Source organism: Cordyceps militaris, assembly GCF_000225605.1.
Source record: "Cordyceps militaris CM01 unplaced genomic scaffold CCM_S00001, whole genome shotgun sequence".
NCBI classification, from domain to species: domain Eukaryota; kingdom Fungi; phylum Ascomycota; class Sordariomycetes; order Hypocreales; family Cordycipitaceae; genus Cordyceps; species Cordyceps militaris.
In genome coordinates, this window is record NW_006271969.1 from 4,980,481 (window position 1) to 5,006,878 (window position 26,398).

Consider the following 26,398-nt stretch of genomic DNA (forward strand, 5'->3'; position numbering starts at 1 on the left):
GCCGTTTGCGTTTGGTCTTGGTGCCCCGACGCTTGGGCTCCTAGCCCATCGTCTGGACATTGTCCACGCCTGTGCCTGCCACCGCTGCAGCAGGCGCAGCACTGCCCAGCTCAGCCGGCGTCGTGTAGGACGTGGACGCACCGCCGCCGAGGGCCGCCGCGGTACCGTTGACGCCTGCGGCTGTTGTTCGGGGCCCGCCCGTGGCGTCGAGGACGCGGGCGACGTCATCGCGCAGCTCGGGCATGGCCGTGGCCATATTGTGCGCGAGCACGTCGCGAAAGGACCCAAAGGCGCCCATCTTGCCGGCCATGAGCTGGTTGCCGCGGCGGACGAGCTCGACAAACTCGCGCGTGTAAATGTCGGGGTTGCGCCCGTTCTCGACGTACTCGAGCAACTCGGGTGGCACCGACGGCAGGGCGTGCGGCGCCGAGGCGGTCGTGTGCAACGTGTTGAGCGAGCGGGAGAGTGTTTTTCTGAGGAACGGTTGCCGGGGGTGTTAGAAACGTGTAGCCTTAATGCAATGATGAGGAGGGAGGGGGGAAGGTATTGGTACATTTCGTTGGACAGGACCTCTTTGCTGGGACGGCCCATGGAGTCATACGTGGACACCTGAACCATGACCTGGTACAGGTCCTGGATGATGTCCTTGAGCTGCTCTGCGCGAGGGGGTTAGTGGTCGGCCGGAGGAGTGGGAGGGAGGCGCTCGACGTACGCTCGATGCCATCGTGGTCAACTTTGCTGTCTATTGGCGCCATGGCTGACGCTCGCGTCGATGGGAAGTGATGGTGCGAGGTTGAAGTTGGACGGGTTCGACTGTCGCGGGCTTGCAACAGTGGAGCGCCACCCTTTTAATTAGTCGCAACAGAGGTATCACCAAAGCTCGAACTCGTACAAGTTTTCTTCTTTTTTCAACCATTTCTCATACCCAGCCCTAGATCTGAATTTCAGCTGCGAGTCGATGAATTATTTTATCTAACAAGTATACACTTATTACCTCAATCTGCTAGAGGATCAAGTATTCACGCTAAATATTTCGCTCCCACCCTCCTCCCTTGATTGTGCATTTCTCTCTAATCAATGGTGTCGTCACGCAAGTTAAATAGCTGCTTAAAGACTTCGGCAGCACCCGCACGGATACCATTATGATACAGAGCGTTGGTAGCAAAGAACTTGGAGCCCTTGACGAGACGGGCCGTGGCTGTCGCATAGCCAAAGTCGACAAACATGTCATTGACGTAAGAGACAGCGTACAGCGGTACCTCATTGTTGCGCAGCTGCTCCTGGTCGTACAGAGCCGGCCAGTCATCAGCAGTCGCAAGCTTCTCAGCGGCCTCGCGCAGCGCCGACAGTTCGGGGTACGTCGAAAAGTGATCGCGGAAGATCATCTCGCCCGAGAAGAATATGGGATCGGTGCTCTGTGCAACCTTGGCGCCGGGGCGAAGCCACGAGAAGCTCTCAAACGACTCGCCGACTCGCTGAGCGGACCAATTGGACACAGATCCGGGGCCGTCGCAGTAGATGGCCTCGTGGAGGATGGCGTATAGAATGTTGTTGTCAAAGCCGCTCCAGTTCTCAATGGTATACAATGAGGAGCGTGAGAAGTGGCCAAAGCTGACCAGGGAAGCATACAGTTCCAGGATGGCATTGTGCACAGTGTCGAAGCCGTCATGTATACCAAAGGAGATGCCAATGGTCATGAGTCGAGGCACGGTCAGTGTACCGCCGCCAGGCATCCTGACAGGGCCTTTGCTCTCGGTGTAGCTTTCGATATGAGCTACGATCGTCCTGACCCGCTCCACATCCTCAGGGAACTTCTCATAGTAGGCTTTGTTGCGCGACGCTGTATGTGCAAATGTAGTTTGGTAAATTTCATCGATGGAGCGGCCAATGGGAGCAAGGCCACCAGTGAGGAAAGCCTCTCGCAATCCCTCAGGATGCATAGAGAGGTAGGACAGACTGACAAAGCCGCCGTATGATTGACCGATGATGGACCACTTTGCCTTTTCGCCGGAGAGGCCATCGTTCAGGCATTTGCGCACAGCTTCCAGGTCGCGGACCGTATTGTCCTGGCGCATCAGGCGGAGGTATTTGGCCTGGGCCTCTGGATTGGCGGAGTGGTGCTCAAGCATGGCGAGCGAGACGGGCGTGCTCAGACCAGTACCGCGGTGGTCCAGGTAGAGCACATCGTAACCACGGCTGATGAGGTGCTCCGTCATGGGCGCGGAATTGGGAGGGGAGCAGCCAAAGCCGGGGCCGCCTTGAAGATACACAATGTACGGCTTGGGGGCCGGCGGCTGCGCCGGCTCGAAAAGAGGCGACTCGCGTTTTGTGGCAAGGCGGCCAAAGAGCTTGATGCTGGCGGTCTCTGGCTCGGCGTAGTCGAGAGGCACGTTGAACCAGAGCTCGTACTGGGTCAGCTTTCCGGGCACGTCGAAGACTCGCCGGCTGAGCAGCGTGGCCGGCGGGATAGGCAGCTTAGCGGGGATAGCAACGGCAGCCATTGCAGGCAGATAGTTGGCACGTAGCAAAATATTGTAAGATATTTCTGAGTCAATACTATCGTAGCCTTCTATAGGATGTGTTCTCATGCAGCGCAGAGGGATAGAAAGTGGTTGAATGAAGGAGCAAGGCAGCCGCCTGTTGGTAAGTCGCGGGATGGTGGGGGTTTGAGGATGGCCCTTTCGGAGCCACCCCGCAATCACCTTCGGAAAGGCCACCCGGTTGTTACGTGGAAAATGGCTGACAGAACAAGAGAGTAGGTATTGTAATAAGAAGCCAATTGGCAGTAACTGTGGGCCGATACCAGCCGTCTTTTACGTATTCAGGCGAAAGTAATGGATGGTCATTACGTACCGACAACGCCCCAATGGTAGCTGGGTGAGTGAATGATGGCGGGGTCAACTTTGACTGGGCTGGGATTGGAGAACTATTACTCCTTACATACCTAGTTACCTGGCAACTTGGTAATTGTTGTCTGTATTAGATGATCAATCACTCAATTCCTAGGTGCATACAGATTACGAAGGCGGGATTATTGTAACCTGATAAATGCCCAGTGGCTTGCTGCGTGCCGCTGCCGGCATACAAACATAGTTGCATGATCAGATGCAGGGACCAGTTCACAGCAGGCAACACTGAGCTTGCAGTGACGTTATTTATATGAATTAATATCTATTTTGTTTCACTGCTTGTCATATTTTTATTTTCAACTTTGGCTGTTGTCTGCGTCTCTAGTAGGCATCATGCTTTCGTACAGTGGCCAATTTCAAAAGCGAAATCAGCCAATAATCTCCTCTAGTCTTAGTACACCCCAATCATTATCTGCATACCTTTGCCGTTTCTCAAGTTCCTCAGTTGAGGCTCATCTCGGGATTCAGATGAGCGCCCCGCCTGCAAGGCGCTGACGGGCGGCAGAAATTGGCCCCAGCAAGCTGCCAGCTGCATAAATTTTCTTTTCCAGTGCAGTCTCGAGCTAAATTCTCCATCTACTCTTTTGTTCACAATCATACTCCCCCTTGTTCTTGAAAACTCTTCGGTTTTCGAGTCTCGTGGTTCAGATTCATTCCAATCATGAGGCCAATCCTTGTAAATCCGTGAGCGGCTGTCGCGGAGCTATCCCGATCTCCGACGTCTGGTCCTGCTGACGAATCAGGTTGATGCCGCCACACTTGACGCGCCCAACCTTATTCGCCCAGCTAGATAGTACCTACTTGGGAAGCCTGCATCTCGCCTTCGCTGACCTGACATCACCATCCATCACCACCCGGCATCCTCGCGACATCCCGTGCTGCCTGTGCATCTCCCATTTTCACGCTCAAGTCCTGAGCTGCGGCTCTTCGACATGCAACCCCAGCCCATGGCCTATGTCGAGCTCTCTCAGACCCTGGCAGAGTCGTTCAACGCGCTTGCCGATGAGGTTCAGACACTGGCCGACCGCAAGACCGTTTTGGAACACAAGCTGCGCTTTGCCCACGAACAGGTGTGTTTTATTTTCTTCTTACACGAGCCAGAGGTATCCCAGCTCTACATCGTGATTCCCCTTCACCCACGCTGCACACAAACAAAGCAGCAGCAAACTGGACAAGCGTCCATGGACAAAGTGATGAGTTATCTTAGCTCTAGATCATGAGCACAAGCCTTGAATCAGCTTGTGCGTTAGGACTGACATACATTTAACGTCTGATTGTCTAACAAATATTTTGTTTGCTTGCTACCTGCTGCCACGTCAATTCCCCGCCTGCCTTGCTAACTCCCTGGTCAGTTTCAGTACCTCGCCGACAAATATGCTCCTGCTGCACCAGAGATAGCCGACACTCTTTCCAAAATACAACTTCCTCCTTATACTTCTGTTGATAACACATCGCCCGTTCCGCTACCTCAGCGAACAACACAATCCTCACAACACCACCTTGCTCTCGTAATTCGCGACGGTCGCCGTGCTGCCAGTCGACTTGCCGCCTCACTTGGGGATGCGAGTAAAACAACTGTTTCTAGCAAGGGCACATTCTCGCACGGCTCCAACGACGACGTCTCATCAATGTCAACAGCGCTCGAACAAGACTTCACGGTGCAAGGCAAAAGGGGTGCTTTGCAGTGTCCCTTTCAGAAGCCTGCTGAGGATTTGAATGGCAGCCAGTCGGCGCCGAATATCGGCACCAGCCATTATGACCCCTCGGACCCGATATGCGCCGCTTTGGCTGACGGGACAGAATCCTCACACGCTGCTACGGGCAACGGGGCCTCTGCTCCCAGTAAATGCCCCATTCGGTTCCTTGACAAACATAGTCCTGAAGTGGTAGCGCGTTACGTTGAAATGCACAAGCACGAGCTTCCTCGCAGCCATGAGGTGTGTCTGAGACGGTACGGCCGAAATGAGCAAGAAGTCCGCAAGCTTGATTCCAAATATGGCAATATCGCAAGCATGATTGAGGACCTGGGACAATTGCACCAGTCCATGCTTCCCGAAGATGGTCAGCATCCACTGGCTGCCAGCGAAGCAGACGAGACCTCTAACCGACGAGTTGAGAGCTGGGCAAACGGTGTCAATACTTCCTCGCACACGGATGAGGACGACGCTATACCCGACGATGACCAAGACCGCCAGAGCCACTTTGACAGGCCACTCAAAGAGGTCAGGGTCGGCGAATCCCCAAGCAGACCATGGGGCATTTCAGTACCCGTGTACGGGGCGGATGACCGTGATCGGAACCTTTTGTCACCGCCGGCCGCTCCACTGAAACTCCCAACACCGCACCATCCTCCCGGGGCTGAGGGTGGCCCGAAGAAGTGTCCGTTTGACCACACCAAGTTCGCCTCGTTTGCCGGAGGTCGTGGCGGAGAAACCCCCAAGCCTCCGCTAAAGGACGGGCCTGGTTCGTCAAAGGACGGGCCTGCTCTGCAGGGACCGCCCCCGTTCACACCTTTTCGTGACGACGCTGCCCGTTTGTCGCCTACACATGGCCCGCAGCAGCAGCAGCCAGTATTTGTGGCCCCAGACGCTTTGAGAGGCAAGTCTGATCCGCCGCAAATGGTCTTTACAGGGCCAGTCTTTATCGGGTATCCCATGGACCAGGCCCTGCAGTTTATGAATCAATTTCAGCGTCGCTCTTGATTGTTGTCTGTTTGTGACGAACACTTTTCCGGCTCGTCTTTATTTCCATGGTATCCTTCCTTTTTCTTTTCTCATAAGCGTCGGCGTTTGGGCAACTTATAATGAAGACGATGATAAATTTACTGGCGTACTGCTACCAAACCTGTATACAGCGAGGAGTTTTTACGCACTTTTATTCTATATTATTAGCAACACGAAATTGGCTATCTTATTCAAAAAGATTGGCAGGCGGTGTAGAGCACTATGTGCAGTGAATGCTGGAAACGATTACATTTGCGTTCTATTAACAAGAAAAAGGATTTCTCATGGCTCATATCAAAACGCCAAACCCGTGATTACGTCTATGCAGTTTCATACATGGCAAGGCTCTCCCCCCTAGCTCGTCTCCGCCTCTTCTATTTTGATCAGTTGATTGTTTCGCCATCGTAGATAAAGTGCTAGAGCAGCTTGAGGCCGTTGGACTTGGACCGGTTGCCGTCGCTGCCGCTGCCGCTTTCCTCGTCCGAGTAGTTGCCGCCCTGGGCCTCCCACATAGACAGGTCGTCGTCGGACATGATGGCGGCAGCATCTTCTGGGTCGAGGAGGGTGGTCTCGGAGTCGACGTAGCCGGCGTGGCCGTGCTCGGCATCGGTGCCGTCCATGGCCTGCTCGCGAGCAATCTCGGCGGCGCGCTTCATGGTGCGGCGGTAGATGACGAAGCCGACGGCGAGGCCAACAAGGCCGCTGAGGGCCATTCCGGTCCAGTTGATGACCTTGTCGCGGGTGGACATTTCGGCGCCCTTTTCGAAGAGCACGGCGAGGCGGCTGCCGATGAAGACGTGGACGAGGAGTTTGACACTGTTTCAGGCCCGGGGGGTTAGCACGCAGAAGAGCTGCAGGGCGAATAGGGGAGGGGGGTGGGGTTGCAGTGCTTACCTTGAGAGGGCAGTAGATACCGTAAATGCCAGAGGCGTGATGCTAGGGATCGTGGCGAGGAAGCCGTTGCTCAGGCTAAAAGGCAGCGGGCAGAAGCGGATGGCGGTGAGGTAGAGGATGCCCTCCTTGCGCATAACCTGGGCGAGGGCCATGAAGCGCGGGTCCTTGCCGACCATGCGCTCGACGAAGCCGCCGAGGACGGTGCGGCTCGCGACGAAGGCGCACAGGCTGCCGAGGGTGCAGGCGGCGGCGGCAACGGGCCAGCCCCAGGGGAAGCCCCAGACGAAGCCGGCGACGGTGGTGGCGGTCGCGTAGCCGATGACGGGCGGGAACGACGTGACAAAGACCATGGCGAAGTTGATGAGCCAGCCGGCGGGCAGCCGGCGCCACTTGTCGGCGACGGGGCCGAGCCAGGCGAAGAAGGCGTGCGTGTAGAGCAGCGCGAGCAGGCCGAGCACCCCGAGCACGAGGCCGGCGCCGCCGACGAGCGCCTGCTGGAGGCGCGGCAGCCGCAGGTACCAGGCGAGCATGCTCAGGCCCCACGCGACGGTCTGCTGCACGAGGGACAGGGCCTGGGCGAGGTAGGAGGCGTCAGCGGCCGACGACGGCGCATGGCTGTTGTTGTTGTTGCTGCTGCGCCGGCGGTTGTGCAGCCGCCGCGAGGAGTCGTGGCGCGACCAGCGCGGCGCGGCATCCGTCGGGGACGGCGACGGCGAGGAGGCGGTCGAGGAGGGACGCAGGTGCGTCGGGGAACTGCTCGGCATTGTTGCAGAGCTGCGGGCGTGTCAAGGGGTGGGTGGTGATGCAGAGGCCGGCGGCGGCTTTGGTTGGAGTGGCAGGAGGCGTGGGTTATCGTGTAGAATAGTAGAGGCTGCAGCGTTGTTCTACCTCGCCATTGTACGGAAGACTGGTATATGTGTGGATTTCGGTTTTGGGTCCGTAATGTCGTGACGGAGAAGCGTCGTAGGGCTTGCTGACGAGGCGTCGTCGGATATCTCGGGCTGCGACCGGGGGGAGCGGATGAGATGAGGCGAAGCAAATTGGCAGAATGATGATTGGCGGTATTCAAGCTTGGAAGAGAGTTGTATGTGCGGAACAAGATGTACAGGGCGCGAATGTCTTTGCTGATACGAATAGTGATGTACGGAAAAGCTGAAACAAGTGGAAGAACAAAGCCGCGTTTTGACGCTGTGTCGAAGGGGGGGGGGTTACGGTGGGTGTCGATGCGCAGCGTCGGGAAAATAGATGACGTGGGCCTGGCTGATGATAATAGCAGGGTCCGAGGGCCACAACACTCCGCAGTACCATCATCAGTGCAGCAGCAATGATAATAACCTACGAATAAATCCTAATTAACATCTTCATGAGCGTCCTCTCTTCACCCCGTCAATGCGTTTCTCACTCTACCAGCCGTACTTGTGCAGCGGCGCGGCAGTGCCGGGCTCCCTATTCGCGGCACGGGCTGATAGGGCTGTAAATTTCATATTGAAAACTGAGACCCAGTAACTATTACCCAAGTAATCTCTAAAAGTTTCCGAATATCGCAACTTGGCCCGAAACGATCAAGTATTTCAACAAAATGGCGGCGGCTCAGTGCGGTGCGGCCAACAAGCAAACGCCAGCTCTCTGTGTGCTTCAGAACCTGACAAAACGGCCTCTTCGTGGCGGGACAGTACGGTTGCTTCCATTACCGAGCAGAAACGTGTGATGAAGGAGCATCTAATAGACGCGGCCGTTTCCCTACCGCAACCAATTCGCCGCCTTGGGGAAGGCTCTCGTTCTCGCTGTGAGTCACCAGTCAGCCTTGCCACATGCGCTATAAGACTCAGGTCAGCGCATCACCTTGGAGACGGTTCCATCAAAGAAATCGAAGCAACAGAAAAAAGGGCAATCCGCTCCTAATGGATGACATTACTACTTCCCTACAGTCGCTTCTGCGGCAACGCTTCCACATCACCCCAACAACGACCTCGCGGCACGATCAATGGTTCAAAAGAGTCTACCAGAGCTGGGTCGAAACAGACAAACAGCTACTACTCCTGACGCCCAAGGTGTCCCGTCCCGAATGGGCTCCCGAGATGCTGCAGCTCTCCGCTCAACTTGCCAGCCACATACAACTCCTGGCCGCCGCCGAGCGGCAACGACTAGACGCCGCATTCCCGCCCCGCCAAGACAAACTGTTTCCAGACTCTGCGCTCGACGAGCCGCCACTCTTGTGCCCGCTCCATGACCGGCAAGCCCCGGTGTTGACCCCTGGCGTGCAGCGCGGCGACTGGTGGACGGACAAGGACCCGGCGGACCTGGCGCGCGTCGCCAAGGCGCTCCTCGAGCACGAGCAGACGGCGGCCTTGCTGCACGTGGCCCAGATGCGTGGCGTCGACATGAAGGCTGCGATGGACTGTAGAAAACATGGGCAGAGTCGCGGGGACTGGTCGGCTCCAAAGGGCGGCGGTTGGGGCGCGGCGGTCGACGAAGCGCTCTCTGTCTTTTTCTTTGCGGCCATCCTAGGGACGTTTCCGGAAGAGCTCCTCACGGAAACCACGTACAGAAACTGGCTGCCGTACGGAGGGCTTCTGTCCGACGCGGGGCCGCCCATGCGCTTCGCCGAGGCGCTGAAGAAGCGGCCAGGCTTCAGGGGTCTGCGCGCGCACGACGACGTGCGGCCGCACATGGAGCGCTGTGTGCGCATCCTGGCCGCCGCCGACCTGCTACACTCCGCCTGCCGTCTCCCGGCCGTGGACTGGGCGGCGCGCATCGGCAGCACCCTGTTGTACTTTGTCGGCTTCGAGGCCTGGAACCGCGCCCGCGAGGGCAGCACGTACCTGCACTGCCACCTCAACACCGCTAAAACGGACAAATGGCTGTCGCATGGCCTGGAAGCGGGCGATTGCGGCAAGGATGCGGTCGTGCGTGCTGCGAAACGTGCCCGCACGGCGAAGACGGCGCGCCCGCGCGATCCGTTGCTGCTGCGCGCGCCTCGGGCAGATGCGGCAACCAACGACGCCGAGGATGAGGAGCAGTGCAGACTTGCGGACTTGGAGCAGGAAGAAGCTGCGTACGGATCAAAGAGGAGCACGAAGTATCAGAGGAGGAAGGTGAGAGATTGGGTGGGATGAAGTGGCTGGATAAGAAAGATCCCGGGTCCTGCGCCGCCGTGGCTCCGGTTGGGGTCGGAGGGGCATGGAGAGGGTGCCGTGAATGCGTCGATTCGGGTTTATCATATTCGAAGGAGCCACAAACGTCAAAAATTAAGTTGAGCTGTTTTTCTAGGTATGCGAATGCGTGTCCTGAGCAGCACGGCTTGGAAGCATCACCTACCTACTCGTCCATTGTCCAGCCGAGTATCCGGCATTCTAGCATGTGAGCCGGGATACCCAAAATGCAGAAAACGCGAATGAGAAGCGGACGAGGCTCTTGCTAGCCACCGTTTTCAGCTCCGTGTCCGACCCGGACGCTACGCACTTGCTCCTAAAATCTGATCAGCCCTATCGCGTCAGATTCGGCCCATCTTTAGGCCTAGCGACCAAGACAGCCCAGAACAAAGTGGTGCGCGCGTCCGCCGCTCCCTGATCCGGGTTCTCAAGTTGCCGCCTCTTTCGTATGTGCTCAGGTCTTCGGCCGATTTTTCAATTCATCCGTAAAGAGGCCGACCCGAACGACGGCGCCGCCATGGAGCGAGACCCTCCCGAGCCGGGCCTTTCGGGATTGGCTTGCTATGCCTGTAAACGGTAGGTGGTGCTCGCATGGACTGCCAAGATATGCTTGAGGACAAGCACCCTTGCGTGTCCCGTTTCCGGCGTTGCCAGCCATGTATGTTGAATGCTAATGCAGCTTGCGGCATCGTTTAGACGCAAGGTCAAGTGGTCAGTTTGCATAACTGCAACTCAGTCTCTATGGAAATGCGGACAGACACTGATGTTGTCATATAGCAGCCGCACTTTTCCAGTATGTTCACTTTGTGTCAAGACTGATTCGACATGCGAGTACCCAACATACGCCGAGAAGCCCGGTCCAAAGTTAGGTGAGTGCCGTCACGATTACGGGTTCGATCCGAACAACACGGCTGTACCAACCCATGATGACCATGTAGGTAGCACGCAGAAAAACCAGCGTCGTCGCTCTCAGCAAAAGCTTCTTCGCCCTCGGCCGCCGCAAGATCCTATCAGTACCACGACTGGGTCATCCGAGAGCTCGACTACCGCGACAACGCCCCTGGCACCAACTTTATCACCACTGCAAACTAACTTCTGGTCGACTCCCGTCGGGACGGCAACGGCAGTAGCAGATGATGACATGGCTGAGGCTGAGTCCACTGCTTATCCAGATGGCCTAGCGTTTTGTCAAATTATGTATTCCTCCCACCATGAACATAACAAAGAGCAGCCTCTCGGTTCTATCGACACTCTCGAGTCATCGGACCTGACAATTGGTGTCACATTAGAGGCTGTATGCCAGAGCTTACGAATTCCAGAGAGCATATATCACACTTTGTAAGTCGGGTTCGAATCGGAGTCGCCAGCCATATTCGGTAGGCTAACACCACGTGTCTGCAAAGAATGGCCTCGTATTTTCAAAACATGACGGCGTTTTCTTTGTTTAAACCTGGTTCGGTCGAGGCAAAATTCAGCCAAATGCATTCGATAGCCGAGGCCGAAGCATTGGTCGCTTCTATTTTCTCCTTTTCCGCACGATTCCACGCGGGCGAAAAAGACGAGTCTTTGTGGAACTACTTTCCAGCGCCGTCCTACTTCGCCAAGATTGCCTCCAAGAGAATCGAAGATGCCTTGGGACCCTACGACGAGACCCCGCCGCCGCTGTGGCTCTTACAGGCAAGTGTTCTGGATACGTTTTACCGCCTCACACGCAGTGTGCGGTCGAGTTCGTGGCGGGCCACGGGCAACCTCGTCCGTCTGGGGTACGACCTTGGGCTGCACCTCGTCGACGTGGACGGCCAGAGACGGGACAGCCAGGGCAATATAGATGTCGAATTCTGGTCGGCACAGGAGGAGCAGCGGCGGTGCTGGTGGGCCATCTGGGAGCTCGACGTGTATGCCAGCACGATTCGCCGGCTCCCTCTCGGGATGCACTGGTCGCAAATGTACACGCTCCTTCCGATACACGACAGCGACTGGTTCGAGAACAGGTACCGGCCAAGCTGCCGCCTGCCGAAAGACGCGGCCACAAGATGGGAGACGCTGTTGGCATCCGGAAACACGAGCCCGAGGGCATGGTTCATAGCCGTCAGCTCGCTCATGCACGACGCGCAGCAGCTCGCGTACACGCCAGAAACAAACCAGGACCTCACGGGCAGTCAAAAGGCGCAGCAACTCGCCGGTATTTCCAACTGCTTGAGCCATACCACGACCGCGCTGCCCGCCGGCCTGCGCTACCTGGGCGAGACGCTCGACTTTCGCACCAAGGCGGCGCCCAGCGAAGCCAGCCTCCGACAGCACCATGCCGACATTTTCAGCATCCACATGGTAACACAGCTGACGCGCTTCATGCTTACCCACCAGCATGTGCACGCCGTGTCCCAGACTAGTCCCGGCGTTCACGGGTCGCCGGCGAGTCACAGCCAAGGCGAGCAAGCGGCGGCGGATGACGCAGCGTGGACCAACTATATGGAGGCATCCGAGGCCATCGTGACGCTGGTGCGCAACAGCGCACCCGACAGCTACAAGTACTTGAACCCGTTGGTCGCCCACGCCGCGCTATGGTTTGCCGCCACCGCCCAGAGTACATACCTCGGCCGCTCGCGCTATAGCAAAACCCTGGCCGCGTCCAACTACGAGCTGCTGGCGCGTTTTATGGAGCAGTGCGTCGGGTTCTGGGGCAGCGCCGAGATTCTGCGCCCGCATCTCGGCAAAAGCGAGGCCACCGTCCTCGACAACTTGATGCACACGCCGGAGCAACAACGGGACGGGAGCCACGGTGCTGGGCGGGCAGGCGGAGGCGGCGATGCGGAGATGGAGACGCCTCCCATGATGAATAGCGACAGCGCTGGGCACGGCGCGCCCGGGTACGCGGACCTCGTGGGCATGCAGGTGGGTGGCGACGGCGGGCTGGACGGGCCGCAGCAGGTTGGCACCTTGTCGTTTCTGCCCATACTTCAAGAACGACCGCTTATGAGCCAGCTCGGATCGTTTGAGGATTTGGAGTATTTGTTTCCGTACGGCGTGGACAATGCAAGTGGGCAGGGAACCGATAACCCGCCCCCAGCCGTGTAAGTGGGAGGGAGAGTGAGTGTCCCATTGTGCGTTTAAACAAGAGTCCGGATAATGGTGAGCATGAGATAGGAACTTTTCATATATGGGCTGACAGAGCTGTCTCTTATATAATTTCACCCATATATAGAATAAATCTGGGGATATGTACGACGCGAAATCAACAACAACCCGTTCAGAACACCACTTTACACCACCACGCCTCGCTACCCCCACAAGTCAAAGCATCACGAAATCCTTGCACAGCTATTGCTTCACTGTCGTCTCATCCAGACAGCCTCTAGCTGCAGATGCCAGCAGGAACGGTGAAGTCCTCGGTGCGCTTGCTGCTGTTGTACCGGGCTCCCTGGCCCAAGCCGCGCTTGGCGAAGCCCTTCCAGATCTCGCAGTGGTTGGCGCTGCCGGTGAGGGCGCGGTCGGCGTCGAGGATGGCGTTGCGGGCCTGCACAAAGTTGGGGTTGCACGTCTGCAGCGCCATGCCGTCGAGGGCGAGCTTCATGGCGAGGAAGCGGCCGTCGCCCTGGGGCGCGCCCTTGCTGTTGAGGGTCGGGTAGTACGCGCCCGAGTTGCCGTGCTTGTCAATCAGGTTCCAGAGCACCTCGTAGAGCATCGTGGCCCAGATGTTGCCAATGGCGTGCTGGCTCGTCAGCCCGTCCGCCTTGGCGTACGTGTGCGTGTTGGTCGTCAGGCTGGTCGAGTACGGGAACGTGCGGATGCCTCGCGGGTTGTTGAAGATCCACGCGCCAAACGCGTTGTCGTGCGCGCGCGTCTGCGTCTTCTTGACGTCGAGCGCCACGGCGAAGAAGTCGCTCCAGCCCTCGCCCATGCCGCGCGGCTCGGTCGAGGACAGGCAGCCAGAGTTGGCCGGGCCGCCCGTGAGACGGTTGCTCACTATGGATTTCGTGTGTTAGCCCATCTACATCCCGCCTTCTTTTTTTTCCCCAAACAAAACTTACGACCATGAGTGTACTCGTGGATAACGACGCCAGAGTCCAGGCTGCTGTCGCGGTTTGGCTCCGACCTGTCCCAGACGTACATGAGCATGCGCCCTCGCTGGCCGTCTGGCGGGGTGCTAAAGTAGGCATTGTTGACGCCGCTGCCGTCTTGCGTGTTGAGAATGACGCCGTCGGCCGCGCGGCCGCCCTTGCCGTTGTTGTTGTCCTGGAAGTTGCCGGCCACCTCAGTGAAGCCGAGGGCATACAGGAGATCGTGGTAGCTGTTGGACGTGTAGAAGAGCTGCGTGGCGGAAAAGTCGACGTAGTCCTTGGGCTCCAGCGAGCTCGAGTAGGGGTACTCAAACTTGCGCTCCGCGTTCTTGGGGCGATAGTTGCTCACCCACACGTCTCCGCCGGTCGGGTTGTTCTGCGCATGGCCGTTGTTGCCCTCGGTGGTGGTGTAGTTGGTCGTCCCGTCGCTCAGCCAGCCAAACGGCGACGCCGAGGTCCAGGGATCCTTGACAATCACGCGGCTACCGACGCTGGGGTCGGCGACCGCGCCAAAGGGAAAAACCTGGAACGAGGCGGCATCCGCCACGTAGTCGACGACGCCGTGGACCTTGGTCGGCTCCTTGGCGTCGACATAGGTCAGCAGCCAGTTGTCCTTGAGGTCCGTCTCAACGCGCCAGCTGAGGGTCAAGCCGCCCTTGCCGTCCGAAAAGTACACGAGCTTGGCCTCTGGGTCGCTCTGGGTACCAGAGGTGCTCTTGATGACGAAGACGTTGTCCTCCTTGTTCTCGGCGGTCGCGCGACCGGCGTCGATGGGGAGGCCGAGCTTCTGCGCGACGCCCTTGAGGGCCTCGACGGGGTTGATGTGGTTGGGCTTCTTGCCGGGATCTCCTTGCGGCAGCTTGCCCGCGAAAAAGTTGTTGCCAAAGGAGAAGATCTTGCCGTCGGAGCCGACCTGTCAATGGCGGGCGCGCGGCCCTGGGTTAGCCGGGGTGGCATCTTGCTGCTTCGGCCCAAGTTTTGGAGAAGAAGCCCTTACATTGACCTTGAAGTCACCGTTGTCAATGTCAATGCCGTTGTGCGTCTGTCTAAAGTTGACGTGGGCAACACCGCTGGCGCTGACAAAGTGGTCGTCGACCAGACGGAACTTGGCGCCCGGGAGTTCCTTCTTGAGAAACTCCGTCGCCGTCTCGACATACGTCTCACGCTTGCCAACGGCGGCGGCGGCGGCATTGCTTCCAACGTCAGTCGACGCCGTGTAGTTGGATACGTCGGGCATGGTGAACTGGTTAATGTCCACGCCACGTCGGGAGAGCGCCGCCGGGTGCTGGTCGTCGTGGACCGGATGAGCCTGGACATTGGCTGCAAGGCCGGCAAGGCCGAGAACAGCGAGAGATCTCATAATGCGAGAGATGGAAAGGCGATGAGGTGGTAAAGATGTTGTTCTCAGAATTCTAAAGTCTCCTACTCAATAGAGAGTTTCTTCAATCCATGGATCCGAGGGGTCGACGGCTCCCTGTTATATAGTAGTTTTCCGGAGCATCTCGCCCCCCGTATATCCATCGAATACGCACATCAATCTGCTTACAGTGCCGCTCCGTTGACCATTGACCTTCCAAAAGACTCAAAGCGCGACAACACAAGAGCAGCATTCGCCTCCTCTGCCAAGAACGACTCCACGTGCGGGCAGTGCCTCGAATAGGCAGCTCGACTAGGCACTTCGCCGCCCGGGGTCCCCTCCCGTCCATTTCGATAAGCATATCCCCATAGTCTAATCCTAGATCCGTAAGCCAACACTTTTGCAATCGATGCTTGGCGTGTCTTAAGCCGCTGTCTTTCCACGTTGTCCATATTCCCCGATTGCTACCTTCTTGTATAGTCAAGAACTAACATTCCAGCTGCGCATTTGATAAGCACAGAGACTCTGAAGCGAGGAAGAACGAGAGCTCTCTCGTTTCCAGACTTTTTCCCCGCTACGCTCGGCCGACATGACTCTATTCGGGAAGGTGGTAGTAAGACTATCTGTCTGGTGATGGTTTTTGAGAAACGAAAGAGAAGTCGTAAAATAATTGGTCTTTTTGTTGTGAACCTCGACTATATTGATACAGGTCCTAAACTCAACGGCATTGCATTGGTCGATGGTGGTGTCTTGTGGGTAAATATATATGCGTCCACAGGTTGGCTGTCAAACAACTTCATGAATTGTCACTCACGGGCTAGCGAACTTTGTTCAGATTGGAAGCCAATAAGTCATATGTAACGTAGCGCGCGAATGCATATTGAAATCCAGCTCGGCCTTGCAGATCACACGACTTTGTAGATGACACAGCTGCGTTGAAGGCTAGGCGATATGACATCTCTGGCTCTAGCAAAACCCGGCCGACTTCACGGCCGCCCAGCAAAGCGGCCACGGGGGATCCTCATGGCCTTGGGGTACTTGGCGTCAATTACGCGAGACTCCGGTGAGACTGTGCGTAATAAGCCGGCAGACAGAAACGAGTACAGCGTGAAGCGGTTTGGAACGGGTGAATGCCACAAGATCTGGGGCAGACGGGTGGAGCTTTGTCGGCTTTTGGACGCGCCATCTCGGGTTTCACTTTCGTCCATGTAATTGAAAGCTTGGCACCCTGGCAAGCGAAACGCGTGCATGATTTGCGAGAGGCACAGTACGGGGCGAAAATCGGTAGTTTTTAACCTTAAAACAAAGGCTATTTCCCCTTGTGCACTCATCCAGCAAGCTTTCAACCCGAACAGCTTCTATAATGAGCATGGATTGCGTCTTGGAAACCAAGCGCACGCTATCCTTTATTAGGAAGGATCCAAGATCGTGTTACTTGGTAGCTTTTCTGGCCAGTGCCTAGCTTAATAGCAACTCTGATCCTACCTGCCTTTTACATCGCCTAGAGCCATGCGCTTTGCCCGGATATTTTGCTATCGGTGGGCCTGTGCAGCTCGCTGTCTTGATGGCGCGGTTGATGGTGTTGATGGCGTTGGCGATGGAAAAGGAAGGCGAGGCAAATGCCGGTCCTTGGCGCTGATTCGTCAAAAACACATCACATGGTACCAGTCCTGTTCATGAAGAACAAGTCAAAGCGTTGCGATCCATCTAGAAAAGGAACTTCCAACCCCGTACCTGTTTTCATGCGAATCCTCACCAGTTTCCCGCGTTAGATCGCGCCAACAGCGGATAACATAGCACCTTCCGCCTCAGTCGAGTCAATGAGTCTTGTATCGGTAAGGGGGAGAGACGTGATGAATCTTCCAAAGTGTGCTTTCACCTCACAATACCAATTTTCGATTGCACGTGTTGGTCTCGGTCTTGCGGCCGGCTCGGGCCGCCACCACGTTGTTCTGCACCTTGAAGCCAAGACGTCGTGCCTGCTCTGCACATGGCAATGCGCTGCCAAGCCCGGTATGCAGAGACTCGCAGCTCTGTCTCAGATCCGAAAATGTAGGTAGTGTTGCCTCTTCTTGTCGCTCCAGACATTACAACCAACGCGTCGTCGTCATCTTCCCCATCTACAAATGGCTTTTTGAACCAGCCACCCACGGCGCCCGCGCTATCCTAGTACCACGTGAATTTGCTGCAGTCGCTCTTTCAGCGATTCAACGAAATTATGTCGGATACAAGAGGCTTTTGTCTTTGTACGCGGATTTTTCTTTGTTGACAGGCCTGAGAATTGTGGTGTATCATCACCAAGCCAGCCTCCCGGTCAATGGTAAGGTCGAGGCGATGACATGAACATTCCGGGCCTTCAGTGTTTCTTCAACGAGTGGGAAGACCATGTCCGACTCAGACGTGAAGATGTTGCAGAAAATTGACAACTCTCTTGAATTCTTAAGATTAACGGCTTGCTTTTGAAATGAGGGCATGGTCACGTTCTTCATCGCCGAGAGTCGTCGTATGCGTCGTACCCTATCATAAGTATTTTGCAGGGACTAGGTCCAATCAAAGATGTTTCCGGATATCGGCCCTTCCCTAATTCATTCAGGTTTAGAAGAACTGTGGCGCAGGTCCAGGGACCACCTCCGATAACGACAGCGTAAAACAAAGTCTCCTCTAGTATCCGTGGATTGTGGTTTTTCGAGGTGGATTTGGTGACGTTCTTGGTTCTCCTCCGCAGTCCAAGGGATAGACTAGCGGCTGGGCCACGAAGCCTGTCATGTTAGGTGGGCGTGGATCGAGTCGGGCCGTGTCCACCAAGAAAGGTGCGTCCGTGATGGAACTGTGCGACGTTGAAGTGACGGTGAAGGTCGAGGAAATGAAATGGCAGACCTGAAACTCGATGTCTGTTTGCTGTTGGCTGTCGTGGTGGGTTATCGCGAACGAGTACAGTGTGTACGCGTACAGTATGTACTGTGCGAATTTGATTGTGTCAAAATGGAGCTGGCTGGTAGAAGCTGAAGCGGTCCACTCAGAGACGACGCCCGTCGCCTCGGTTGGCTTTTGGTGCCTTTTTTATGGAGTCTCTCTAGTTCTTGGCCCTCGAGCCCTGGAAATGACGTAGTGGAGCGGGTCCTTTTTGGGCCGGGCGAGGAATTTGGGGGTCCAAACCCCACAGCTTCAAGGACGTGGGCAGGCTAAAGGCTGATGCCTCTGGAATAGATAGATAAATAGTTAGATAAGGAGTATGTATGTATCCCCGAAATGAGGCGAATCATCATTTCTCGCGGTGTGGGTGTGGTGAGAGAAGCAAGAGAGACAAGAAGACTGTGGCTGGATCGAGGCGCGCCAGTGTCCGGATACATTGTGGCTGGTAGAGACAGCAATGGGGCGCGCCCGTTGCAGTTGGGGTTCAGGGGCGGAGCGTAGATGCGAACCGGTCTGGGCACAGCACCTGCCAGCTTGAGGCGGTACATACCAGTAATTACCTTAGTAGGTCACTGTACAATTTACTGTCGAGAATCGATGGCCCATGAGCACGACTATCACTATAACTACCTACCTACCTACCTGCCTACCTACCTGCCTGCCTGGTCACTGGCAGATGTTGGGTATGAGGAAACAAGACAGAAAAACGGCTTCACACGAGACCCTGCCACCTTTTCCAGTCTTTTTCCCCATGCACACGATCTAGACTCATCTTGTCTCTGGGCCGGGGCTACTATCTCATAGATGGCCTCGCGTGTTGGCGGAATTCTGGCGCTGGTGCCCTTGTACCTAGGTAGGTGTACGGATCCTCGCCCCTTTCAACGTCTCGGTGGCGTGTTTCCCCCTCTTCTCTCTGTAGCGGGCGCTTGTAGGTCAACACCAGCGTGTCCGCCTTTTTTTTTTTCCAAACTCAAAAGAAGCGAAATAAATAAAACTAGACGTTCTCACTACTCAGTACCATCCTCTTGCAGAGGTCAGTGCAGTGTCCATTTTCTCCTGCCGACTGGCAACCTGACAGACAACTCTCCCTCCTCCATCACCCTGTCTTGCCCACCACCCATCTAACTTAGTATCTGGTGGGTGCCTGGGCCTCGTCTCGTCCCGAAATCCCGCTTCGGCGCGCCTCACAGTGCGAGAGACTGTAACTACTAAGCCAGCCTCAAGCCGGCTCCTGTGATGGCCAGGGATGATGGCCTGGCACCTCTCTGGGAGCGACCCACCAGGACAGCAGCTGGGCACCGGGCTCACCTTTTAGTTATTTATTAGCGGCAGTCGATCGATTTGTCGTATTGTATGGCGCAGTGCGGTATTGCCGTAGTTCCAAGTACCTGCTCCGTATCCCGTATTGGTCAAGTGCAATTGTGGTCTTGCGCAAGTCTGGATACGCCACTACTGCTGTGTGGGCACCCCGGTGCCTCGTTGCATGGCGACGGGTAAGGCTTGGTCCTGCTAGGTTTCTAGTCATGCGAAATCTTCAATATATGTATGTTGTTTGAAGAGGCGCATCTGATTGCTGGTTCAGCAATGCGGCAAGCAGGTCCCTGGTCGCTTAATAGGTACCTAGGTACCTAGGTACTTGTGTCTGCACCAGGCTGATCTTAGCCCGCGTTCCTTCTCGGCGGTAATGCTCCGCACCAGGTGCCTACTAACAAATCATAGGAGAGAAAAAACCACCACTAGCATACAGGTCCTGACTGTGTCCAGCCAGCAGCCTTGTTTGATTCAAGAAAGTGAAGAAAGAAAAAGAAAGCAAATGACTCGATGGGCTAGCTAGGTACCTACCTACCTATGTACCTACCTGGTACCTACCTACCTACATACATAGGTACCTGGTACGTACGTACCTACCTGTACCTACTAAATGAACCTGATTTCTCACTAACCACATCTCGCACAGTGCCAATGTCACACATGCCCTTTTCGCACAGTACTGCCCACAGGTAGGCCGCTAGGTACCTCACCCGCGCGCCGCCGCCTTCCCTGTTCCTACCTCCCGGTACTGTAGCCAACCACTGTGAAGAGCCGCAGACAGAGGCCATTTCACTGTCCACTGCCTGCTGCCCACCCGCTACAGGCTTCTTCCACAGCGTGGAACCAGCGGCGCCGCGCGATCGCTACAGCCTCCCTCTTCTCTTCCCTTTCCCCTTCGCCTTTTGTCATCTGCCGCCATTTCTCACATCACCATCCCAACAAAGGCCACGCCGTCTTCTCCAGGGCTTCCTTCCGACATTGCCTTTTGGCACCCCTCTCCTTTGGCTTGCCCGACGCCAGAGTTCTTGCGCTGCCTTTTTTTTCCTTCGTGTTGGGTCGCTCACCCACACACTAAACGCACCGAGCACCTCCTCATTCCCTCCCTGCTCTCCGCCCAATCGCGCGCACCTACTTCCCTTCCCATCGACATCGACACCGACACCGACTCAACCCACCCATCGCCTCCCGACCTACCCTCCTTTTGCTACTCTTACCAGCCGAAGGATGCGATCGTGCTAAGTGTGCATTGCGCACCTTGTTTCGGCCTGTCGTTTTTTTTCCTCCTCTGTCGACTCCCTGACCGTCTAGGTAGTCCGCATAGGCCTCTGCTGCTCTCGACCTGAACCGCCCACGAATCCCCATACTGACGAGGTGGTATTCGTACCAAAGCCACTGTCGCCGCCATAAAACATTTCACTTCCCTCCATTTTCAGCCTACCGACACTCGCCCGTTTCTCTCCCAACTGCGGCTAAGCAGTCTCACCCGACGACATGGTTGACGACGCGGTCCTCGCCGCGGCTGCCCAAGTCGTCTCCTCACTTGCCGCCGATGCCAAGACGGCCTCGTCCCTGACCGTCACCCTTGGGTCCAAGATTAAACTCCCTGGAGATGATTCCCCCGCCAAGCAATATTTCGAGATTGAGCTACAAAAACTCGCTCTCAGAATCGATCAGCTAGAGCGGAGGGCCGCCACTGCGCCTCCTGCTTCCCTCCCCGAAACGCCAAACGAAATCAACGACCCTGTCTTTGGCGATGATCCTACCATTTCCCCCGCCGTTCGCGCCGCCAAGGCGAAGCTGCTCCAAGCTCACCCTGGCTTGCTGGAGGGCTCTCGTTTCACGGGCCATATCACAAAGCAGCAGCTCGAGGGCCTTCGCGACCATGTCGATGGCCAGTCCAAGCTCCTTGACAACCAGCGTAGTGAGCTGGCCGGCGTCAATGCTCAGCTCATGCAGCAGAAGCACCTTCAGGAGCGTGCTCTCGAAGTCCTTGAGCAGGAACGCGTCGCCACCCTTGAGCGAGAACTATGGAAGCATCAAAAGGCCAACGAGGCCTTCCAAAAGGCTCTCCGTGAAATCGGTGAAATTATCACCGCCGTCGCCCGCGGTAATCTGACCATGAAGGTCCGCATGAACACCGTAGAGATGGACCCCGAAATTACCACATTTAAACGCACCATCAACGCCATGATGGACCAACTGCAAATCTTTGCATCCGAGGTCTCCCGCGTCGCCCGTGAAGTCGGTACCGAAGGTTTACTTGGTGGCCAGGCCCGCATTGGCGGCGTTGATGGAACCTGGAAGGAACTGACCGACAACGTGAACGTCATGGCCCAGAATCTCACCGACCAAGGCAAGTATTGTATACCCCAGTATCGCAACGTCACTCCATTTTAACCTACCCCAGTGCGAGAAATTGCCTCCGTCACCACGGCCGTCGCTCACGGTGATTTGACCAAGAAGATTGAAAGACCCGCTCGTGGAGAAATCCTTCAACTCCAGCAAACCATCAACACCATGGTAGACCAGCTCAGAACATTCGCCTCTGAGGTCACACGCGTGGCCAGAGACGTCGGCACCGAGGGCATCCTCGGCGGTCAAGCCGATGTTGGGGGAGTCAAGGGCATGTGGAACGACTTAACCGTCAATGTCAATGCAATGGCCAACAACCTGACGACTCAAGTACGTGACATTATCAAGGTCACGACGGCTGTCGCCAAGGGTGATCTCACCCAAAAGGTTCAGGCCGATTGCCGAGGCGAAATCTTCGAACTCAAATCCACCATCAATTCCATGGTCGATCAGCTCTCCCAGTTTGCTCGCGAAGTCACGAAAATAGCTAGAGAAGTCGGTACCGAAGGCCGACTTGGCGGACAGGCCACCGTTCACGATGTCGAAGGCACATGGCGTGATCTCACCGAAAACGTCAACGGTATGGCCATGAACCTCACAACCCAGGTGCGAGAAATCGCAAAGGTTACTACGGCCGTCGCCAAGGGTGATCTCACAAAGAAAATCGGGGTCGAGGTCCAGGGTGAAATTTTGGAGCTTAAAAATACAATCAACCAGATGGTTGACCGTCTCGGCACCTTTGCCGTCGAAGTCAGCAAAGTTGCCCGCGAAGTCGGTACCGAAGGAACCCTCGGTGGCCAGGCCCAGGTCGCCAACGTCGAAGGCAAATGGAAAGATCTCACCGAAAATGTCAACACCATGGCTTCCAACCTCACAGTGCAGGTCAGAAGCATCTCAGCCGTCACACAAGCCATTGCCAACGGCGACATGAGTCGCACCATTGATGTCGAAGCAAACGGAGAAATCAAGGTTCTGAAAGAAACCATCAATAACATGGTTGGTCGACTCTCGAGCTTCTGCTACGAGGTGCAGAGAGTAGCAAAGGATGTGGGTGTTGACGGCAAGATGGGGGCCCAAGCCGACATTGCTGGATTGAATGGACGATGGAAGGAAATCACAACAGACGTCAACACTATGGCTGCTAACTTGACAACTCAAGTACGCGCCTTCTCCGACATCACAAACCTAGCAACCGACGGCGACTTCACCAAGCTCGTCGACGTTGAGGCATCCGGCGAAATGGACGAACTGAAGCGCAAAATCAACCAAATGATTTCAAATCTCCGAGACAGTATCCAGCGAAACACTCAAGCCAGAGAGGCCGCTGAACTAGCCAACAAGACCAAATCCGAATTTCTTGCCAACATGTCTCACGAGATCAGAACGCCCATGAACGGTATCATTGGCATGACTCAACTTACCTTGGATACCGACTTGACACAATACCAGAGGGAAATGCTGAATATAGTCAATAATCTTGCGAACAGCCTCCTGACCATTATTGATGATATCCTGGACTTGTCCAAGATTGAGGCCAGGAGAATGGTTATTGAAGAGATCCCGTATACGTTACGTGGAACCGTTTTCAACGCGCTCAAGACTCTGGCAGTCAAGGCCAACGAAAAGTTCCTCGATCTCACCTACAAGGTCGACAGTTCTGTCCCCGATCACGTTGTTGGCGACAGCTTCCGTCTTCGACAGATTATTCTCAACCTTGTGGGCAATGCCATCAAGTTTACCGAACATGGTGAGGTAAGCCTCATAATAAAAAAGAGTACCTTGGATGAGGAAGTCGGACCTGGCCAATATGCTATTGAATTTGTCGTTGAAGATACGGGTATCGGCATTGCTAAGGATAAGCTGGACCTCATTTTCGACACTTTTCAGCAGGCCGATGGGTCCATGACTCGCAAGTTTGGTGGCACAGGTCTCGGTCTGTCCATCTCCAAGAGACTAGTCAATCTGATGGGCGGTGACCTATGGGTCAACAGTGAGTCTGACAGGGGTAGTCAATTTCACTTTACCTGCCGTGTCAAGCTCGCATGGGATGACACCGAGAGTCTTTACAAGCAGCTGCAGCCCTACCGCGGCCACCAAGTTCTTTTTGTCGACAAGTCTCAATCTAGCTCGGGTCTCGAGATCCGTGCCATGCTGGAGCAGATTGGCATGCACCCGGTTGTGGTCGATTCGGAGAAGAGCTCTGCCCTGACAAGACTCAAGTCTGGCGGCGCCCTGCCGTATGATGCCATACTCGTCGATTCCATCGAGATGGCGCGAAGACTCCGTGCCGTTGATGACTTCAAGTACCTCCCCATTGTTCTACTTGCCCCAGTCGTGCATGTCAGTCTCAAGTCGTGCCTAGACCTGGGTATCTCCTCTTGCATGACTACACCATGTAAGCTGATTGACCTGGGCAACGGTATGATCCCTGCACTGGAGAACCGCGCAACGCCAACCCTGGCCGACAACACCAAATCGTTTGAGATTCTGCTGGCCGAAGACAACACTGTGAACCAAAGGTTGGCTGTCAAAATTTTAGAAAAGTACCACCACGTCGTCACGGTAGCGGGCAATGGTTGGGAGGCGGTTGAGGCCGTTAAGGAGAAGAAGTTTGATGTCATCCTGATGGATGTTCAGATGCCGATCATGGGTGGTTTTGAAGCCACCGGCAAGATTCGAGAGTACGAGCGCAGCATGGGCTCACATCGTACACCAATCATTGCTTTGACTGCTCACGCAATGATGGGCCATCGCGAGAAGTGTATCCAAGCTCAGATGGACGAGTACCTGTCCAAACCACTCCAGCAGAACCAGCTCATCCAGACTATCCTCAAGTGTGCGACCCTCGGAGGGCCGCTTCTCGAGAAGAACCGCGAGCGTGAGCTACTCGCCATGCAGGCGGATGCAAACTCGTCGCTACACAAGGAGGATAGCGGACTGCTGCGTCCAGCCATGGAGAGCCGCTCCTTTACGTCGCGCGAGACGATAAAGGCAAAAGAAGCGGCCGCGTCCAACGGCGAGGCAAGCTCGTCAAGGCAGGACGCGATATCGATAACACGTCAAGAGATGGCTGATACCCGGAGACTTTCCAACTAGAGCGATGGAGAGCACCCCGACGATGTTTGACATGATGTGCGGAATCCGATTACGACCAAGGGGGTTTTCCATCTCACTTTTTCATTTTATGTTTTTTGCTTGATAGGCAGCATGGCAAAGCGGATAGTCTCTTATCATTGCAATGGCGCTTCTCAAAGGCTGTCGATACGAAGCTCCACGAACTCTTGGCCACGCTGAACGACGATGCCACCTAGGAGGGTCACTGGAACTTTGGAAGGCCTTGAAGCAACGACTTTTTTTCTATTGTATTTTAACTCTTGATTGTTTCGGTGTTTGTGGAACTGGTGGCTATGGCGGCTACGATGCATAATCACCTTCGAGCCAAGGAGAAGGAGAGAAGAGGGATACAGAGCAAGAAATACGAAGCGGCGGGCCACCCGGGATGGGAAGGAAATGCAACGGGACAAGGAATTTGGCTGTCCATTTGGCATGAGAGCGAGATGTGCTGGTGACGGATGGGGGGTGTTGGCATTTGGCATTTCATACTCTTTTCCCTCTTTGTTCCCTTGTTACCCTCTGTTTCTATTGCAGTTTTTAGTGTGCTTTTTTTTAGGTGCGTGCGTCTGCGTTTGTTTTTATCTGCCTTTTTGTTCCATGGTAGGCTCCTGTATGCTGTCGTTCATTCTTCTACACTACAACTGGTCCTTTTTTGCTCGCATATTCCAAGACTGCTTCTCTTTCTTCCCTGTCTCGCGCGCTTCTTTGCTTTCTGGTATAAGCTGATAAAAGTAGCCCCTCCCTCTTTTTGCCCATGAGGCGTCCGTCATGGTTGCAGTAGACGGCAGCATTGGCAACATCACTTTGAAGCTCAACTTTTATACATTATTTTTGATTCGTCATGGACCAAGAGTTCGTGGATCTATATGGTTGTAATCATGATTGCTTGATGAGGTTATGGCTTTCTTTCTTGTTTGTATTTACACAAAATAGAGATAAAAGGGCATATTTTTAGGGATCGTTGCTGTTACCATTGCTTGCTGAGCTCGTTTTGCCGCCGCTGCCGCTTTCCTCGGTTGCTGTCGCGGCGGCCTGCTGCTCGGACGGGCCGAGTATGGCATCGAGCTTGTTCTCGAGGCTTGTGAGCTTCCTCTCGAGGTCGGACATGGCCTCATCGCCCCTGTAGCCTGCGTTAGCCTCCCTCTCGTCCAGATACGATGGCTCTCTATCCTTCTCCCCGCCAAAAGGGGACGAAAAGAAGACGAAAGAGTACATAGCGCATGGAAATCAATCCTTGGCAGAGGGTTTACTTTGCTTGTTTTCTGTTTCTGATACGCGCATTTGGATCGCCCCCGCACAAAAAAGGCAGACTTACTTGACAAGTGCTTGGTAGGCCTGAATCACAGGTTAGTTTTATTCCTGTCTGCTTTTTTCTTCTTTTGCCCGAGTTCAACTCGGCATGTCGGCATAACAGGGTTGAGCACGCACCGATGCGATATCTTGTTGAGACTTGAACAGCGCCGTCTGCGTCCCCTCCTGGTTGCCTTCCGTTGTCATGTTTGGGATGTCGTGTGGTTTTTACAGGTGCCCGTGTTCTGCTCAGCCGGGGTTATTCGAGGGCAGGTATCTATGCCAGTTCGCGCAAGGGATTGGTGCGTTGGGTAATGAGAGTTGC

General features: G+C 55.4%; 9 protein-coding genes across 9 annotated transcripts; 4 read left to right on the forward strand and 5 right to left on the reverse strand.

Moving 5' to 3' along the window:
* Positions 1-40: 40 nt before the first annotated feature.
* Positions 41-755, reverse strand: CCM_01546 (mediator of RNA polymerase II transcription subunit 10; the record flags this gene model as incomplete). The annotated part of the gene is made up of 3 exons (XM_006666702.1): positions 41-473; positions 554-656; positions 713-755. The coding sequence occupies 3 exons, from the start codon at positions 753-755 to the stop codon at positions 41-43; spliced, it is 579 nt and encodes a 192-aa protein (XP_006666765.1).
* A 315-nt stretch (positions 756-1,070) lies between these two features.
* On the reverse strand, positions 1,071-2,501 carry CCM_01547 (proline iminopeptidase, putative; the record flags this gene model as incomplete). Its single annotated transcript, XM_006666703.1, has 1 exon — positions 1,071-2,501. One exon carries the CDS (start codon positions 2,499-2,501, stop codon positions 1,071-1,073), a length of 1,431 nt encoding a protein of 476 aa, XP_006666766.1.
* Positions 2,502-3,841: 1,340 nt separating this feature from the next.
* On the forward strand, positions 3,842-5,611 carry CCM_01548 (uncharacterized protein; the record flags this gene model as incomplete). The annotated part of the gene is made up of 2 exons (XM_006666704.1): positions 3,842-3,979; positions 4,262-5,611. The coding sequence occupies 2 exons, from the start codon at positions 3,842-3,844 to the stop codon at positions 5,609-5,611; spliced, it is 1,488 nt and encodes a 495-aa protein (XP_006666767.1).
* Positions 5,612-6,048: 437 nt separating this feature from the next.
* Positions 6,049-7,290, reverse strand: CCM_01549 (TLG2-vesicle protein of 38 kDa; the record flags this gene model as incomplete). The annotated part of the gene is made up of 2 exons (XM_006666705.1): positions 6,049-6,448; positions 6,527-7,290. The coding sequence occupies 2 exons, from the start codon at positions 7,288-7,290 to the stop codon at positions 6,049-6,051; spliced, it is 1,164 nt and encodes a 387-aa protein (XP_006666768.1).
* A 1,137-nt stretch (positions 7,291-8,427) lies between these two features.
* CCM_01550 (uncharacterized protein) lies at positions 8,428-9,642 on the forward strand (the record flags this gene model as incomplete). The annotated part of the gene is made up of 1 exon (XM_006666706.1): positions 8,428-9,642. The coding sequence occupies one exon, from the start codon at positions 8,428-8,430 to the stop codon at positions 9,640-9,642; it is 1,215 nt and encodes a 404-aa protein (XP_006666769.1).
* A 1,515-nt stretch (positions 9,643-11,157) lies between these two features.
* Positions 11,158-12,753, forward strand: CCM_01551 (fungal specific transcription factor, putative; the record flags this gene model as incomplete). The annotated part of the gene is made up of 1 exon (XM_006666707.1): positions 11,158-12,753. One exon carries the CDS (start codon positions 11,158-11,160, stop codon positions 12,751-12,753), a length of 1,596 nt encoding a protein of 531 aa, XP_006666770.1.
* A 277-nt stretch (positions 12,754-13,030) lies between these two features.
* Positions 13,031-15,096, reverse strand: CCM_01552 (elastinolytic metalloproteinase Mep; the record flags this gene model as incomplete). The annotated part of the gene is made up of 3 exons (XM_006666708.1): positions 13,031-13,641; positions 13,707-14,649; positions 14,734-15,096. 3 exons carry the CDS (start codon positions 15,094-15,096, stop codon positions 13,031-13,033), a joined length of 1,917 nt encoding a protein of 638 aa, XP_006666771.1.
* Positions 15,097-16,968: 1,872 nt separating this feature from the next.
* Positions 16,969-18,554, reverse strand: CCM_01553 (uncharacterized protein; the record flags this gene model as incomplete). The annotated part of the gene is made up of 3 exons (XM_006666709.1): positions 16,969-17,259; positions 17,833-18,138; positions 18,399-18,554. 3 exons carry the CDS (start codon positions 18,552-18,554, stop codon positions 16,969-16,971), a joined length of 753 nt encoding a protein of 250 aa, XP_006666772.1.
* Positions 18,555-20,808: 2,254 nt separating this feature from the next.
* Positions 20,809-24,765, forward strand: CCM_01554 (two-component osmosensing histidine kinase (Bos1); the record flags this gene model as incomplete). The annotated part of the gene is made up of 2 exons (XM_006666710.1): positions 20,809-21,679; positions 21,725-24,765. 2 exons carry the CDS (start codon positions 20,809-20,811, stop codon positions 24,763-24,765), a joined length of 3,912 nt encoding a protein of 1,303 aa, XP_006666773.1.
* Positions 24,766-26,398: the final 1,633 nt, after the last annotated feature.